The sequence below is a fragment of the Parasteatoda tepidariorum genome, chromosome 9 (genome assembly GCF_043381705.1).
Source record: "Parasteatoda tepidariorum isolate YZ-2023 chromosome 9, CAS_Ptep_4.0, whole genome shotgun sequence".
NCBI classification, from domain to species: domain Eukaryota; kingdom Metazoa; phylum Arthropoda; class Arachnida; order Araneae; family Theridiidae; genus Parasteatoda; species Parasteatoda tepidariorum.
In genome coordinates, this window is record NC_092212.1 from 45,754,446 (window position 1) to 45,769,729 (window position 15,284).

Here is a 15,284-nt window from a genome sequence, read left to right on the forward strand (position 1 = left end):
GTTGATGTCAAGCATATATATATATATATAGTTTTATTGAATAAAAAATACAATTTATATAAATGTAAATTCTTACAAAAAGCGTTGAAAATTGGAACTCCTGTTAGCCACTACTCTTTGTATTCTTAGTCTCCCGTAGCAACACTGTATTAGGAGAGTAGGCAGGTGTTGTTATTGTTGTCGGCCATTATGCATAGGGGGTGCGATTGTTCTTGTTTTCAAGTGGCGCCATCTATGGCCATGAATTCAACTTCTGCCACACCCATACGTCACATCCGTTTATAGGGCAGACCCATTCATAAGCCCACAGATCGTAGTTTTGACCTGAACCAGAGAATGATCAATCTCCATTTCAGCACACCCAGAGGTATCGATTTGTTTTGGGAACGTGGAGGACTTTGTGACCCGAAAAATTTAACGTGCACCAGTCATCTTTTACTACACGGGAGTCTTCGGCCGTCTGGATTCGAACTCCGGTTCACACAAACGTGAGTCCAGCTCCCTGCAAACCTGGCTATCCTGGCCAGTAGGCAGGTGTTTGTACACTTGATTTATTAATATCTGGTGAAAGACCATATTATTAATTCCCTGCTTGTAAGATTACAAAATCGAAAATAAGCTTCCCTGGGAAATAGTTAGCAAAATTATTATTTTTTCTTCTTAGAAATTTCATCTATCCTCACTTAACTATAGAAGATGTAGCACCCACATATCAGCTAATCCCAAGCTTCGTTTTTTTTATTTTTATTTCAGCAATAATGCCAGCTCGTTCGTTCGTTGTTGTAGAACTGGGCATCTGAGGCCTAAATGGCCTAGATAATGCCACCTAACCAGGGCTGAAAATCTATATATGTCAAGACGGAAAAGTGTAAAAACTAGTAACAAATTAATTTTATTTTTTAATTTTTTAGGGAATAATAAAATATTCGTAACTACCAATTTTTTAACGAATACAATCAATATACTGAATTGCTTCCTTTCTAAGAAAATTTAAATAGCTGTGAATTGTTTATTGTTAAAGATAAATTTACTTCTCTCAAAAATTATCTAAATTTGAAATAATTCTACTACCAGTTTTCTCTCTTTTCCGTCTCACTTTAAGGCCTGCCGCAAAGTTTTTAAACTAAATAAATATTTCAGACAACATACACATACTTATTCCTCTTTACTGCGAATTGGAGCGTAGGACTTCTATCATAGCTTTCTATCTCACTCTATTTGTGCCAGATATTTTGCCTTTCTCCATGTCTTCCCTATAGTTCTCAATTCTTTTACAATCGTCCTGCGCCCAGCATTTTTAGGTTTTCCTCTTTTTCTATTGCCCTGAGGGTTCGAATTGAAAATTTGTCTCACTCTTAAACTCTTTAGGTTTACGTAGAACATGACCAATCCATTTCTAATTTCCAGAACAATCTGTTTCTGTTTTGCTTTTCCAAGCATTTCAGCATTACAAATTTTATGGAATCACTTCCTTGAAATTTTAGAAAAGCTGGTTATAAATCTCACACTTACGTTGAACAGAAATTTATTTTTTTATATTCTAGTGAAGCTGAAATTTCTCCAAAAAAATTATCAGTTTATAAGCTAATCTTATCTTAAACAAAGAAACTGCGATTTACAATAAGCTCTTCGTAAGTCCTAAACAAATTGTGTAAGAATTTATTACACAGTCAAGATAAAGATAAAAATTATGAGCGTGCCATTTAATTGCGTAATATATGAGTGCATTAAATATCATATCTTTTTAGGAAAGTCAGTCAAATCTGCGCATTCAATTTATGTCGTGAACAGTGAATTTATTAGTAGAAGACATTATTATGCGCGATAAATGATAAAATGTTATCTCGAGTTCTTCTTTTTTCTGTGTTTATTTTTATATAAAACTGTAAATACTTATTTACATTTTGGAATAAATTGTAAATTATAAGATTTATCATCCACCATCATTCCGTTGGTCGAAAAATTGGTAAGCTTTGAGTTCCATGGCTTTCTGGTAAACAGAAAACACTCCGGTTACTGGATTGCAACAACTACGTTTTTTGTAAAATATTTTATAGAGTAATAGGAAATTAGAAACTTATGATATCTGAATTTTTGGAAAACTTGCTAACATTTTTAAAGCTTCACCAAGAGGGAACTGAAAGAAAGTGGTATTTTATGTAAGCTCTTTACTTAGCATAAGGAAAATAATTTTAAATCAAAATTTCGAAACATTGAAGACTTTACCATGATCTACAACCAGAAGAAATTTTTCCCTAAAACGTAAATATATTCCTTGCTGCACTAGAAATGCCTTGCTTCTTTTTGTCTGCCAAATATGCCAAGAACTCCTTTGTTAATTAAAGATCATATTCGCAGTATTTTTTTTTTTTTTTTTTTTTTTTTTTTTTTTTTTTTTTTTTTTTTTTTTGTCCAATTAGAATTTATGAAATGATAAGACTGCAATTAACTTTTTATGGTGTTTAGAGGCAAATTACAAAATTAACCAAAAATGTTAAGTAATAATGCTATAGATTGAAAGAATTTAAAGAAAACACTGTTTAAAGCTGTCTCGATTCTACTATAAAAAATGTAAGAGCTTGTAGTGAAGTAGTACTTTTTGCACGTTTATAGTTATTGGGTAACGGAACATTAAACCATGCCATTTAAACCATGCTTTTTTATAACTATCATTTTATTATAAACACTTTAGAAAGAAAAAACTGCTTACTTTTAACTATTTGACGAAAATGAGACACATGTGTCCCTTTTATACATTTTTTCCGGCACTCTAATTACGGACAAAAATATATATTGTTATTTTTTAATTACGAAAAACAGTCTAAAAGTTACTAAAAAATCTCCTACATCGTCGGTATTATATTATTACTAAAATATAAAATCGAAAAAAAAGTATTTGAAAAAAATATTTTTCTTTCAAAATTTATCAGTAATTAATTTTGTTAATTAAAGAAATTTCAATGCTGAATTATTGTTACTCTTTGATTATCTGAAATGAGTGGATCACAATTATAACAGAAATTTATAGATGTATTCACCTCACATGAATGAAACAATTGGTATGAGTGAAACAAATTGTGAGAATTGAGTGAAACAAATGGTATTTAAATTCTTAGTATACTAGATGCCAGAATTATTATGTACATTTTTCAAAAATAAATAAATAAAAATAAACTTAGTAATTTTATTATTTCCTATTTGTTATTATATTGTTTTTTTTGTATTTAATTAAATAAAAAAATCAATTAAATATTTTCTTTACAGGGCTCAAGACACTACTCATTTTATAGATGCCCGTGAAGTTGCACCCCGTAAAGCAACTGAAAATATGTTTGAAGGAAACGCTACAGCAGCTAAAATTGGTAGAGCTACATTCATTATTGTCTTTACTACTGTGTACCAATTCCATTTTAGTTTAATGCAAACACATACTGTGTAAGCCCTTTGCACTCAAAGTTTCATCAACGGTTAAAATAACAGATGAAACCTATAAAAGTCTAAAAGACATGACACAGAATTTCACCAGAGTCTAACGTTGTCAAAATTCACAACCGAATATTGCTCTTTGCGGCTCTGTTAATTACCACTTCTTCTCAAAAACTAATTTTTATAAATAAATTTCGAATTTATTTATTAAAAAAAAATATTTTCGATTGGTAGCAAAATTTAAGTTATTTTTAGTTTCATGATTTCATTTTAAATTATTTTTTCCCCGCTACATAATCAAAGTTTAGAATTTTTCATATACAATGCAACTTTATTGCAGATATAAACCGTAAGATCGAAACCGTAAGACTGCTGACTCTTACGGTTTTTCCGGAAGATTTTATATTTAAAGTGGTAGAAAAATTTTTCGCCTTGGTTGCCCAGTTACACTTTCCAGGCCAACAGTTTTTTTTTAATTGTTGGCTAAATTTATGCGAAACACCAACATACAATCTCAATTCCATTGGCTTTTCCATCACCACCTACATCAGAAAGCCTTCACACGGGATTTCATACGTAGTCTGCGCAGAATATTTAAAAAGCCAAATGCGCAGAATATTTAAAAAGCGAAAGATGTGCGCATCAACCCGAATTCTATTTTAAAAGTACTTGACAGAAATTGTTCATGTATATTTGAGAATTGAATCTGTAGTGGTTTACAAGTAAATAAGAAAAACCAATCATATTCATAAATTAAACAATATTTTGGACATATATTTGCCACCACTTTCTAATTTTTAATAGATTTTCTATTAAATGGCTCCTTTGTATACTGGTTTACCTTCATAGGGGTCTAATCGGACTACCTATAAGAAATCGTGAGGGGGCTTTACCCTACCATTAGGAAAACTCTTGAAAAGCATAAAAGTTGAAAAGTATGCGTGTAGAGTCTTCAAAAAGGTTAGCAAAATTAACTGAAAATCGGCGAACTTTAGGTTGTAGTTCTCTACCGTTTTTTTTTAAAAAATATTTTGTCATATCCGCAGCAGTTGGCATCTCTGCGTTGCGTTATGGCCTAAGCATATCTGCCAACTCTCCCGTATTTAAACGGAGATTTTATTTTCATATTTAAAGTGGTAGTAAATATATACTATTTTTTCTTTTATAAATTTAATTTTTAAATGATTTTGATCACCACTATTCTTACAAAAATTAAGCTTATATATTAATATGCGTTACTATCATGGTCGTCAGCTAATGTTTCTTGAAACACAACGTATTTTTTTGCTTGCAATTGAAATTTTAATTCCATTTTACTACCACTGGGAAAAATCGTAATGGAAGGGATCAAAAGTTGGCAGGTATGCCTAAGGTTCTTTTTTCAATTTATTTATAGTTACCACAAACATTTTTAGGCTTGTGTGCTCAATTAAGGCTTATAAGCCTTTTTCAAATAGAAGGGCAGTACAATGATACATCCAGGGTAACAGCGGGATTCGAACCCGCTACCTCCACGCTTGGCATAGCGTTTGGCGGGTGGTACCACTCGGCCAGGATGGCCCCTTTATTCACAATAGGATCATCATATATGTTCTTTTTTTCACTTTTATAAAGGTATAAATGATTTCTGAAAATGCAATAGAAATCATATTATCCTGACTTCTTTAGTTATTGCTTAATCATTTTTGCAGGCCCTCTGTCTATAGCTGTACCTGGTGAGTTAGCTGGATATGTTTCTGTTCATGACGAATTCGGAAAGCTACCGTGGGAAGATCTTTTTCCTCCAACAATAAAAATGTGTGAAGAAGGCATTACAGTCAACCGTCATTTAGCCAGAGCATTACGTAAATACAGAGAAAAAATACTAGACCGTGAGCATATAAGGTTCATATATTTTACTCTACTTACATTCTTAAATACTTTTTTTAACTGAAAATTTAAAAATGTATCGGTTTTTAATTATTCTATCATTCACATAGATTCCCACTCAAAAATCCCATCTCCAAACGATGTGTAAAATGGTAGCGAATTAACAATTGTGGTTACGCTTGCATGCTCAATTAACCCCTTGGGGACTGGGGATTCAGAAAAGCATTCGTATAAAATCAGAATCAAGTTGTAATTAAATAAAAAACGGTAACTTAAATGTAGTCGTTGCTACTTTGACAGACTTTGCTTTTACTTTAGTTATTGTTAGTTTAATCATATATATAATCAATGTTAATTCAAAGTATAACTAAATAGTTTTATTTTGAACAAAGTAATGGTGAATTAAATAAATCAAACAATTATAACTCCGCCCACAAATAAACGGTTAAAGAATTACTTTGATTACCAGTTTTATCTTTTTTCCCTGATTGATACGGTTTTACGCTGGCACGTATTTGTGACAGTCGGCGCTAAAGGGTTAAGGTCTATAAGCCCCTCTTCTCCATCTTCCATTCAAATGGTCCGTATTCAATCCAACTGATCCATCCTCTTTCAAATGGTATAAGACATGATCAAAACAGTTAATAACAAACGAAATGTTAAAATTAAAAGAAAAAAAAACGGTAGAAACTTAGTAGTATACATATAATGAATAAATACATATAAATATTAATGAAAAAAGAATGGTTCAATTTCTTTTTTACCGTTGCATTAGGTGTGGTTAGGTACACTTTCATTTTGTTTCCACAGCAGTTATAAGTTCTGAGTAATAAAGCGACTTGGTAAGTTGTAAGCAATAGCTTCTATTGTCAAGCCATATAACTTTTTTCCTGCTGGGCTATGTTGAGGATATTATTTTCGTCCTACCTTTACTAACGAATCCAGCCTAGTGCACTGCACTTAGGAATACAAGCTTGTAGCATAACTGCCATCTTTCAAGCTCTTCAAAAAAGTGATTTTGGAATTGTTGTGAAAATCTAATACATTGTAGAATACAATCTAAGTAACATTGAAATTTTTTATACATTGACCAGGGGTGAAAGCGAGTCGGAAAAGAGGAATACCTGGTGGTAAAACCACAGTTAAAGTTAGTTTTCGGGAGGAGTTTACATCTTTTTTTTTAACTATTCAACAATATCTAACTTTATCTATAAAAAAAAGAATCAGTTTTATATATGCTAAAAATATGAAAGAAACCTTGATAGTTACAGATATTTTATTTTTCTCGAAAAAATTGCCGGAATGAAATGCCATTCGCACCATATTATATTTCTCTCTATAAAATTGTTAGAAAGAAATGTTATTTGTACCAATATTTGTTCTCTTCCGTCTTGCTACTTAAGGACTTTCAGCCATGACATTGGCATGCAGACATATATACTTGTTAATTAGCCAACTCCTATACCATATAATATTATACTACTTAAATGTAGTGGTATTCAAAATCAAATAAAATTAAATTTGTTCGAACAAGACTGATTCTTGTAAAATTTTATTTTCATATTTAAAGTGGTAGTAAATATATACTATTTTTTCTTTTATAAACCTAATTTTTAAATGATTTTGATCACCACTATTCTTAAAAAAATTAAGCACATATATTAGTATGCGTTACTATCATGGCTGTCAGCTTAAGTTTTTTCAAACACAACTTATTTTTTTGCTTAAAATTGAAATTTTAATTCCATTTTAATACCAGTGGGAAAAATGATAATAGAAGGGATTAAAAGTTGGCAGGTATGAGAATCAAATAGAAATGTTGCCACCATTTTAAACATTTTTGCGTGTGAACGGAGTTTGGGAACCATTTAGATGTATGCTGTACAACGAGGGTGAGACACATTTAACACTTATAATCCACGTTTAAAAACTTAGAAGCTTCCTCTTTTAATTGGTATGTACATAGTTCGTGTCGAATTTATACTGCCATTATGCATTTTTAAATCATGCATCATGCTATCATGCATTTTTAAATCAACTTACGTATGTGTATCAGTAATATATGTAAAAACAATAAATGCTATGAACATACAAGCATGCTAACAATGCGTTAAAATATTAACACAGTTTTAATATTAACAAAAAAATTAAAAATTGTGAGAATAGCATTTCGAAATATTGTTAACAAGCTAACATTTAGTAAATTTGGCTTTTCGAAATGTGTATTTTATTCCAGGAATGTGTTTGCTAATCCTGAAACTGGAGATGTATACAAAGAAGGAGATGTATACAAAAGATTAGATTTAGCAAAAACTCTAAGAATTATTTCTGAAGAAAAACGGAGTGCTCTTTATGGACAGAGTAACATAACGGATACCTTCTTAACAGATTTGGAAAAAGCAGGTATATTTGGATATAAGTTTTTAAATTTATCTTGATAATGAAAAAATAATAATTTCTAAGTTTAGTATTCTATTAATATTTATTCTATTATATTATTATATAATAATTTTATTCTATTAAAGTTTAAAAAAACGTATGCAATTTTTATTTATAGAAGATTTTCAAAGTGATTTTAACAGTAGGTTTACGGGACGCGTCATTTTGACTCATTGTGAATTTTATAAGAAAAATTACAAAACCCGTTCGCATTTTTATTTTATCTCTTGTAATGACTTTCATCCATTGATTGAGGTAAGTATATATTGAAGTCTACTTTCTTCAAAAGCGTTGAAATATTGGAATTATCTTTGTGGTATACCTATCTCTACGGATATGCGTCAATTTGACGCTATCGTAATTTAGACAAACTTTTGAGTAACGTAACCATGCAAACTTCACATCAATAATAAATAGGAATGTACCGACAATACTTCGATCCGTTATCTCAAATGAAACAAGCGATAAACAACTGTTGCCGATTAGCAATAATAGAAAGAACAAACGCAGAATGTCAATTATGTCAGATTTTGAAGGTTTCAGTTGCTTAGTTCGAGTATTAAAAAATAAAATACTTGAACATTTCATAAATATATATCTCATATTTTTTCCTATAGTATATAATTAAATTGCTTTCCAAGTGCAGATATTTTGCAAATACGAAGCGGTGAAGTATATAAGCCTACGAATTATTTAGAAATAGTGATGGATAAAAATCTACTAAATTGAATTTATTAAACCAAGAATCACAATTGATAAACTACCACTTTAAAATATATATTTGCTGTCAGGAGGAAGTTGGCATCTCTGTAAATGCTGTTATATGTATTGGTTCATGCGTCAAATTGAAGCGTGTTCGTAGAGATAGTTATATAAGAAACATCCATAAACCTAGTGTTAAAAAAAAACTTTTACATTACATTGTTGCTCAAACGTTATGCTATCATTATTTTTAAAACATTTGATATCATCTTTGTACATGCAACATGTGCGTTGTAACATAATAAGGTTGACAACTTTAATTGTTAATGTCTTAACAAATTTATTGTCAGTTTTGCACAACATCTACATACCGTTCAACATTTGAGACTTTCGCGAAACGTTTTTTCCAGTTATAACAAACTAAAGCAATTATTTTAAGCAGATAGCATTCGAAAAACTATTATTTAAGAGCATGATCAATTACACTCTGGAGCAAATTTTTTGTTGCATTTATGAGAGCAATTGATTTTATTTAACTCGGGTCTGTAGATTTAAAATCTGAAATTAGCTTGGTTGAGTAAGCAACAGATTTATTTCAACGCGATTAGTTTAATTTATTTTTTGTCTGAATGTACGAGTTTATAAGGAACCTACGTTTATATACATACATATACACTTGTCGGCTCCTTTGAAAATAACACTTAAGACAAAAACCATATAATATTAACCCACTGACGGTTCTGCACGTAAAAAGTCGTATTTTAACCTTGCAGTCTTCTCCCCATACCGAAACCGGTTTTCCATGTTATTAGATAGGGAAGTGGGGAGAAACCTGCTCCCAGTTTCGCCCATTTGCTAAACTGCCAGTAGGTAAAAGAAATGCATTATAAACTTAACTTTGTTATCACCTTGATCCTACCACTCCCTACGTAGCAAAAAAGTGTGTATACTTAATATTCACTGGAGTGAGCAACGAAAAATCCTGGTTAGGAATATATTATTAAATTGCATAAAAACTGTATCTTGCTGAGAGAAACCGATGACAGATGTAAAATAAGCAAAAATATTTGCCATCTATTCAAAAATCTCATGCACCAGAAATAAAACTTGTTCCCCTGTCTTGTCTAAGTGGCCATTTATATAACTTTTTCAATTATTTATATGTAGTAGTAGACAAAATTCTTTTTATTCTAATTTATTAATTAAATATTAATGCATTAATACTGAGTATTTCATTAATATTTATTAAAATATTAATGCATTATCTTTTTTACCTATAAGAATCATACTTTTTGAAACTTCGGAAATATAGGTATGCATCTACATTGGAATATGAAAACACATACATGTAATTAATTTTAGAATATTTATTTGAAATTATTTTCAAATACAAAATATTTCCATTTACAATACTTTTTGATATCATTCAAAATTATCAGCGTTGTTGCGCATTTCTTTACGAAGAATCACCCAATTTATAAATTTAACAATTCATACTAAGACGTAAAAATGGAGACAATCAGTAAAAGCATCTTGTTTCTTTTAACTAATATCTAGGTAACATATATTTCATCTGTTTCCATTTAACATTTCGCTTTTAACACTTTATTTAGGCAGCATCATCACAAGGAAGGACTTGGAATCTTACATACCAGAACTTAGAGAGCCAACAAAAATAAAACTGCGTGGCAATCTGACACTTTACTCCCCCTCTCTACCCGGGAGTGGAGCTTTATTGTCACTCATGTTGAATGTGTTGGATGGCTATGATGAGTTCCTTCCCAATATAACATATTCTAGAAATGAAACAATATTAGCTCTTCACAGAATCATCGAAACTTTCAAGTTTGCTTATGCCAGTCGAATGCATCTGGAAGATAGCGATTCCCCAGAAACGAAAGAGGTAATCGATAACTTTTACAAGACTCTTTCTGTCATCATATCGCTCATGGGCTACAATCGAGGCACAACTCAAAAAATACGATTTTTGGACTAAGTACACAACTCATAATTCAACTTGAAGGTAATCTTCGTTTAAGCAAACGAAATCATTTCATATGCATTTTCCTAAGGAATGAAAATTTTAAACCCACTTTTCTTAAAACATGATTTTTTTTTAGTTGTGCCGCTATGCAGCCCATGAACGATATGATTTATCACATTTTCCTTTAACTGCTTCCTTGATTATTTTGATGTTTATAAGCAGATTTCCCAACTTTTTATGCTTCTGGGGAAAATTTCTTCTAGTTTTAATACATGATTCGTTTTTTTTTTTTTTTTTTTTTTTAAAAATTTGATGATTGTCTTGGATGATTTTACATGACAATATCGTTTGTGCAATTTGAAAGATCATGCTCGAAGCTTCAAGAAATTGTGTCATTTTGAAACCATGTAAAATTTGCATCGACTAAAATGAGGAGAGGACGTTTAAAGCTTCTTTCCTATTTCAAAACCACTATATACAAGGGCGCCGGCAGCGGGGTGCAAGGTGGTGCACTTGCACCCCCCTGGCTTTATTTATAAACAATTATAGAGTATAAAAAAAATTTTATTAAAAATATTTTTATTCGAAAACAAATAATTAAGTAATTATTGATACGTAATAATTAAAAAAATGTTTTATCAAGCAAGATTTGCAATCGTCTTGTTAGCTGTCCAAATCTGCTTTTGTTCAATGAATTCTGAGTTATCTTTGATTCTCTTCTTATGCACACTGAGCATAACTACTTAATCTCTCGTGAGGCATTGTAGACCGATTCCATATTTTGGTGTGTCGCATTGTACTAAAAGTGCGTTCAATAGTGCAAGTAGTAGCTGAGGCCAAGAGTTAGGCCAATTTTGATTGCCTCCGCTACAGCTAGATAAAACGGTGTGGCCTCAATAACTAAATCGATGTATTCGAGGGATTCATAAGAATTTTCACTATTCCTCCACATTTCGTACCACATAAATTCGTACTTTTTTTNCGTACAGATTTGGATTTAACTTGAACGATGATGGGTTTAGGTTTATCTTTATTAAAGCTGGGGACTCTGTGAGCGGTGATCAGATTTTCGGATATATTAGTATTCGCAACATTATCAATCTGGGATATTACTTGTTGTATGTCTTCATTTTCACATTCGGGTAAGTTACTTATTTCAAAGTTGGATCTTCGGGAATATTGCTTGAGTTCAATAACTGCTTCTTTTAGTTCATTCAGTTCCTTCTTTATTTCTGCGCTTTCTCTAGTTAGCTGATCATTTTTTGCTTGTAAAGTTTTGTTTACGTTCTGTAGCTCTGTGATAGAATTTTTCAACTCTTGAATTACTTCACTGTTGAATTCAATTGAACGGGTTAAGTCATTGAATTTGTTAGTTATTAACTCTTTTAGGTCTTTATTTTGCTGTAAGATATCCTCGAGAATGTCTGGGCTAGTTGCACTTTTTATTTTCGTTGGATTTTCCTGTGATTTTGAACATTGTGCGCAGGTCCACTTTTGTTTTTTATCAACAGTAAGTCTTCTAAAAGCTCTTTCAGCGAAACCACCACAATGAAAATGAAAAACAGAATTGCATTCACCTTTGCATGTTAATCCATCTGAGTCTTCCAGAATTGGTTCGGTACATGCTTTACACAAAATTTTTGACGAAGACATTGTTTGAAGCAATATTTATGTATAGAAAGCTTGCTTACTAAAACATTAAATTGATATTTTCAAATTTTTATAATTATAAGTGAAATTAGACTTAAAACAATGGGTAAAATCAAAATATTCAAGGAGCGAGAAAAAGCGTATGCAACAGAGGCTACCAGCAGATTTTGCAAATATAGACTAGTTTATAAAAGGTTTGGCATGCATACCTGAAAGAAGTGGTGAATTATATAAGCCTACGAATTGCTTAAAAATAGTGGTGGATAAAAATCTACTAAATGGAATTTATTAAATCAAGAATCACAATAATTAAGAAAATTTTGAATACATTTTCTGCAATTCCATAAAAGAGTGTAAATTTTATAGTTCTATATCATGTTATACGCTGTCAGCCAGCTGTTTTTCGCGGCCTATGTGAAAGGTCAGTGTCAGCAAGCGGTGGCAGGCGCAGCCTAAATGTAATTTTAGTGTCAGCCACCGGTGGTTGACGCAGCCTAAACGTAATTTCAGTGTCAGCCACCGACGCGGCCTAAATGGAAAGTTCAGTGTCACCGATGGCTGACGCGACGCTCAACGAGTTAATAGAAAATTTATAGAGATTTAAAAAAAAAACTTTTGCATTACATTGTAATAACGCTCAAACGTTATGCTATCATTATTTTTAGAACGTTTGATATCATCTTTGTACATACAACATATGCGATGTAACATAATAATGTTGACAATTTTAATTGTTAATGTTTTAACAAATTTATTGTCAGATTTGCGCAACATCTACATACCGTCAAACATTTGAAACTTTCGCGAAATGTTTTTTTCCAGTTGTAACGGACTAAAGCAATTATTTTAAGCAGATAGCATTCGAAAAACTATTAGTATTTAAAAGCATGATCAATTACACTCTGGTGCAATTTTTTGTTGCATTTATGAGAGTAACTGATCTTATTTGACTCGGGTCTGTGGATTTCAAATCTGAAATTAGCTTGGTTCAGTAAGCTACAGATTTATTTCGACATGATTAGTTTTTTAGTTTATTTTATGATATTAGTTATTTTTTGTCTGAATGTACGAGTTCATAAGGAACCTACGTTTATATACATACATATACACTTCTCGGTTCCTTTGAATATAACACTCAGGACAAAAACAGTATGATTTTAGCCCACTAATTGTTCCGTACTTAAAAATTCGTATTATAACCTTGTAGTCTTCTCCGCACAGCGAAACCGGTTTTCCATGTTATTAGATAGGGAAGTGATATATTGGGGAGAAACCTGCTCCCAGTTTTGCCCATTTGCTAAATTGCCAGTAGGTTAAAGTAATGCATTATAAACTTAACTATATTATCACCTTGATCCTACTACTCCCTACGTAGCAAAGAAGTGGGTATACTTAGTATTCACTGGAGTGAGCATTGAAAGAATCCTGATTAGGAATATACTGTTAAATTGCATGAAAACTATATCTTGTAGAGAGACACCGATTGCAGAGGTAAAACTAACGAAGCAAAAATATTTGCCATCTGTTCAAAAATCTCATGCAACAGAGATAAAACTTGTTCCCCTGCCTTGTCACCGCTTATATAACTGTTTCAATTATTTATGTGTAGTAGTAGACAAAATTTTTTGAATTCTAATTTATTAAAATATTAATGCATTACGTTTTTTACCTATAGAATGATACTTTTTGAAACTGCGGAAATATAGATATGTATCTACATTGGAATATGAAAACACATACTCTTTATGTAATTAATTTTGGAATATTTATTTGCAATTATTTTCAAATACAAAATAGTTCCATTTACAATACTTTTTGATATCACTGAAAATTATCAGCGTTGTTGTGCAGCGGAGTTGAATCGCCCAGAAATCAAATTTTTACAATTCATACTAAGAAGTAAAATCAGAGACGATCAGTAAAAACATCTTGTTTCCTTTAACTAATATTAAAGTAACATATATTTCAGCTGTTTCCATTTAACATTTCTCTTTTAACAATTTATTTAGGCAGCATCATCACAAGGAAGGACTTGGAATCTTATATACCAGAACTTAGAGAACCAACAAAAATAAAACTGCGTGGCAATCTGACACTTTACTCCCCCTCTTTACCCGGGAGTGGAGCTTTATTGTCACTCATGTTGAATGTGTTGGATGGCTATGATGAGTTCCTGCCTAATATAACATATTCTAGAAATGAAACAATATTAGCTCTACACAGAATTATCGAAACTTTCAAGTTTGCTTATGCCAGTCGAATGCATCTGGAAGACAGCGATTCCCCAGAAACGAAAGAGGTAATCGATAAATTTTATAAGATTCTTTCTGTCATCATTTCGCTCGTGGGTTGCAATAGTGGCACAACTCAAAAAATACGATTTTTGGACTAAGTACAGGTGTAAATATGAAAATAAACATTCTTTCAGCTGCAATACTAGCACAACTCATAATTCAACTTAAAAGTAATCTTCGTTTAAGAAGACGAAATCATTTCTTATGCATTTTCCTTGGGAATGAAAACTTTAAACCCACTTATCTCAAAACATGATTTTTTTTTTAGTTGTGCCGCTACTGCAGCCCATGAGCGATATGATTTATCACATTTTCCTCTGACTGCTTCCTTGATTAGCTCGATGTTTATATGCGGATTTTCCAGCTTTATATGCTTTTTGGGAAAAATTTCTTCAAGTTTATGTTTTAATGCATGATTCGTTGTTTTTCAATTGATGATTATTAGACTTACATGACAATATTGTTTGCACAATTTGAAAGATCATGCTCGAAAATTTAAGAAATGGTGTACTCATTTTGAAACCATGTAAAAGTTGCATCGACTAAAATGAGGAGAGGACGTTTAAAGCTTCTTTCCTATTTCAATACCACTATAATTATAAGAGTATTCTTGTATCAAAATACCATTGCCATTGAATGATTTTCATAATTACTGGTATTAGAACTAAAGAAGAGTTGTTATTCTCTCCTCTCTTTGGAATCTTAGAGGAATAAAAGTGAAACCTTTTGCTATCTTCACCATTCATTTTGTCACCCATCTGTATAAACAGGTCTGTTTTTTACCTATTAAAAAGTATATAATGGTTAAAAAATGATACATTCAAAATCAAATATAGAAAAAGCTTTCTCTTTACTTTTTAAGAAGTCTAGAAATGAAGTGTTTTAATTCTAGTTTCTTTTTTTTCTTTTCCAGAGTGCAA

General features: G+C 31.4%; 1 protein-coding gene across 1 annotated transcript in view; it reads left to right on the plus strand.

Moving 5' to 3' along the window:
• LOC107437355 (scoloptoxin SSD14) overlaps nucleotides 1–15,284 on the plus strand; it is a 52,137-nt gene that overhangs the window by 25,017 nt on the left and 11,836 nt on the right. The window contains exons 5-9 of the mRNA XM_071185805.1: nucleotides 3,238–3,362; nucleotides 5,118–5,310; nucleotides 7,532–7,698; nucleotides 10,050–10,400; nucleotides 14,080–14,369. Coding sequence (XP_071041906.1) covers nucleotides 3,238–3,362; nucleotides 5,118–5,310; nucleotides 7,532–7,698; nucleotides 10,050–10,400; nucleotides 14,080–14,369 — 1,126 coding nt within the window. The remainder of the gene's footprint in view (nucleotides 1–3,237; nucleotides 3,363–5,117; nucleotides 5,311–7,531; nucleotides 7,699–10,049; nucleotides 10,401–14,079; nucleotides 14,370–15,284) is intronic.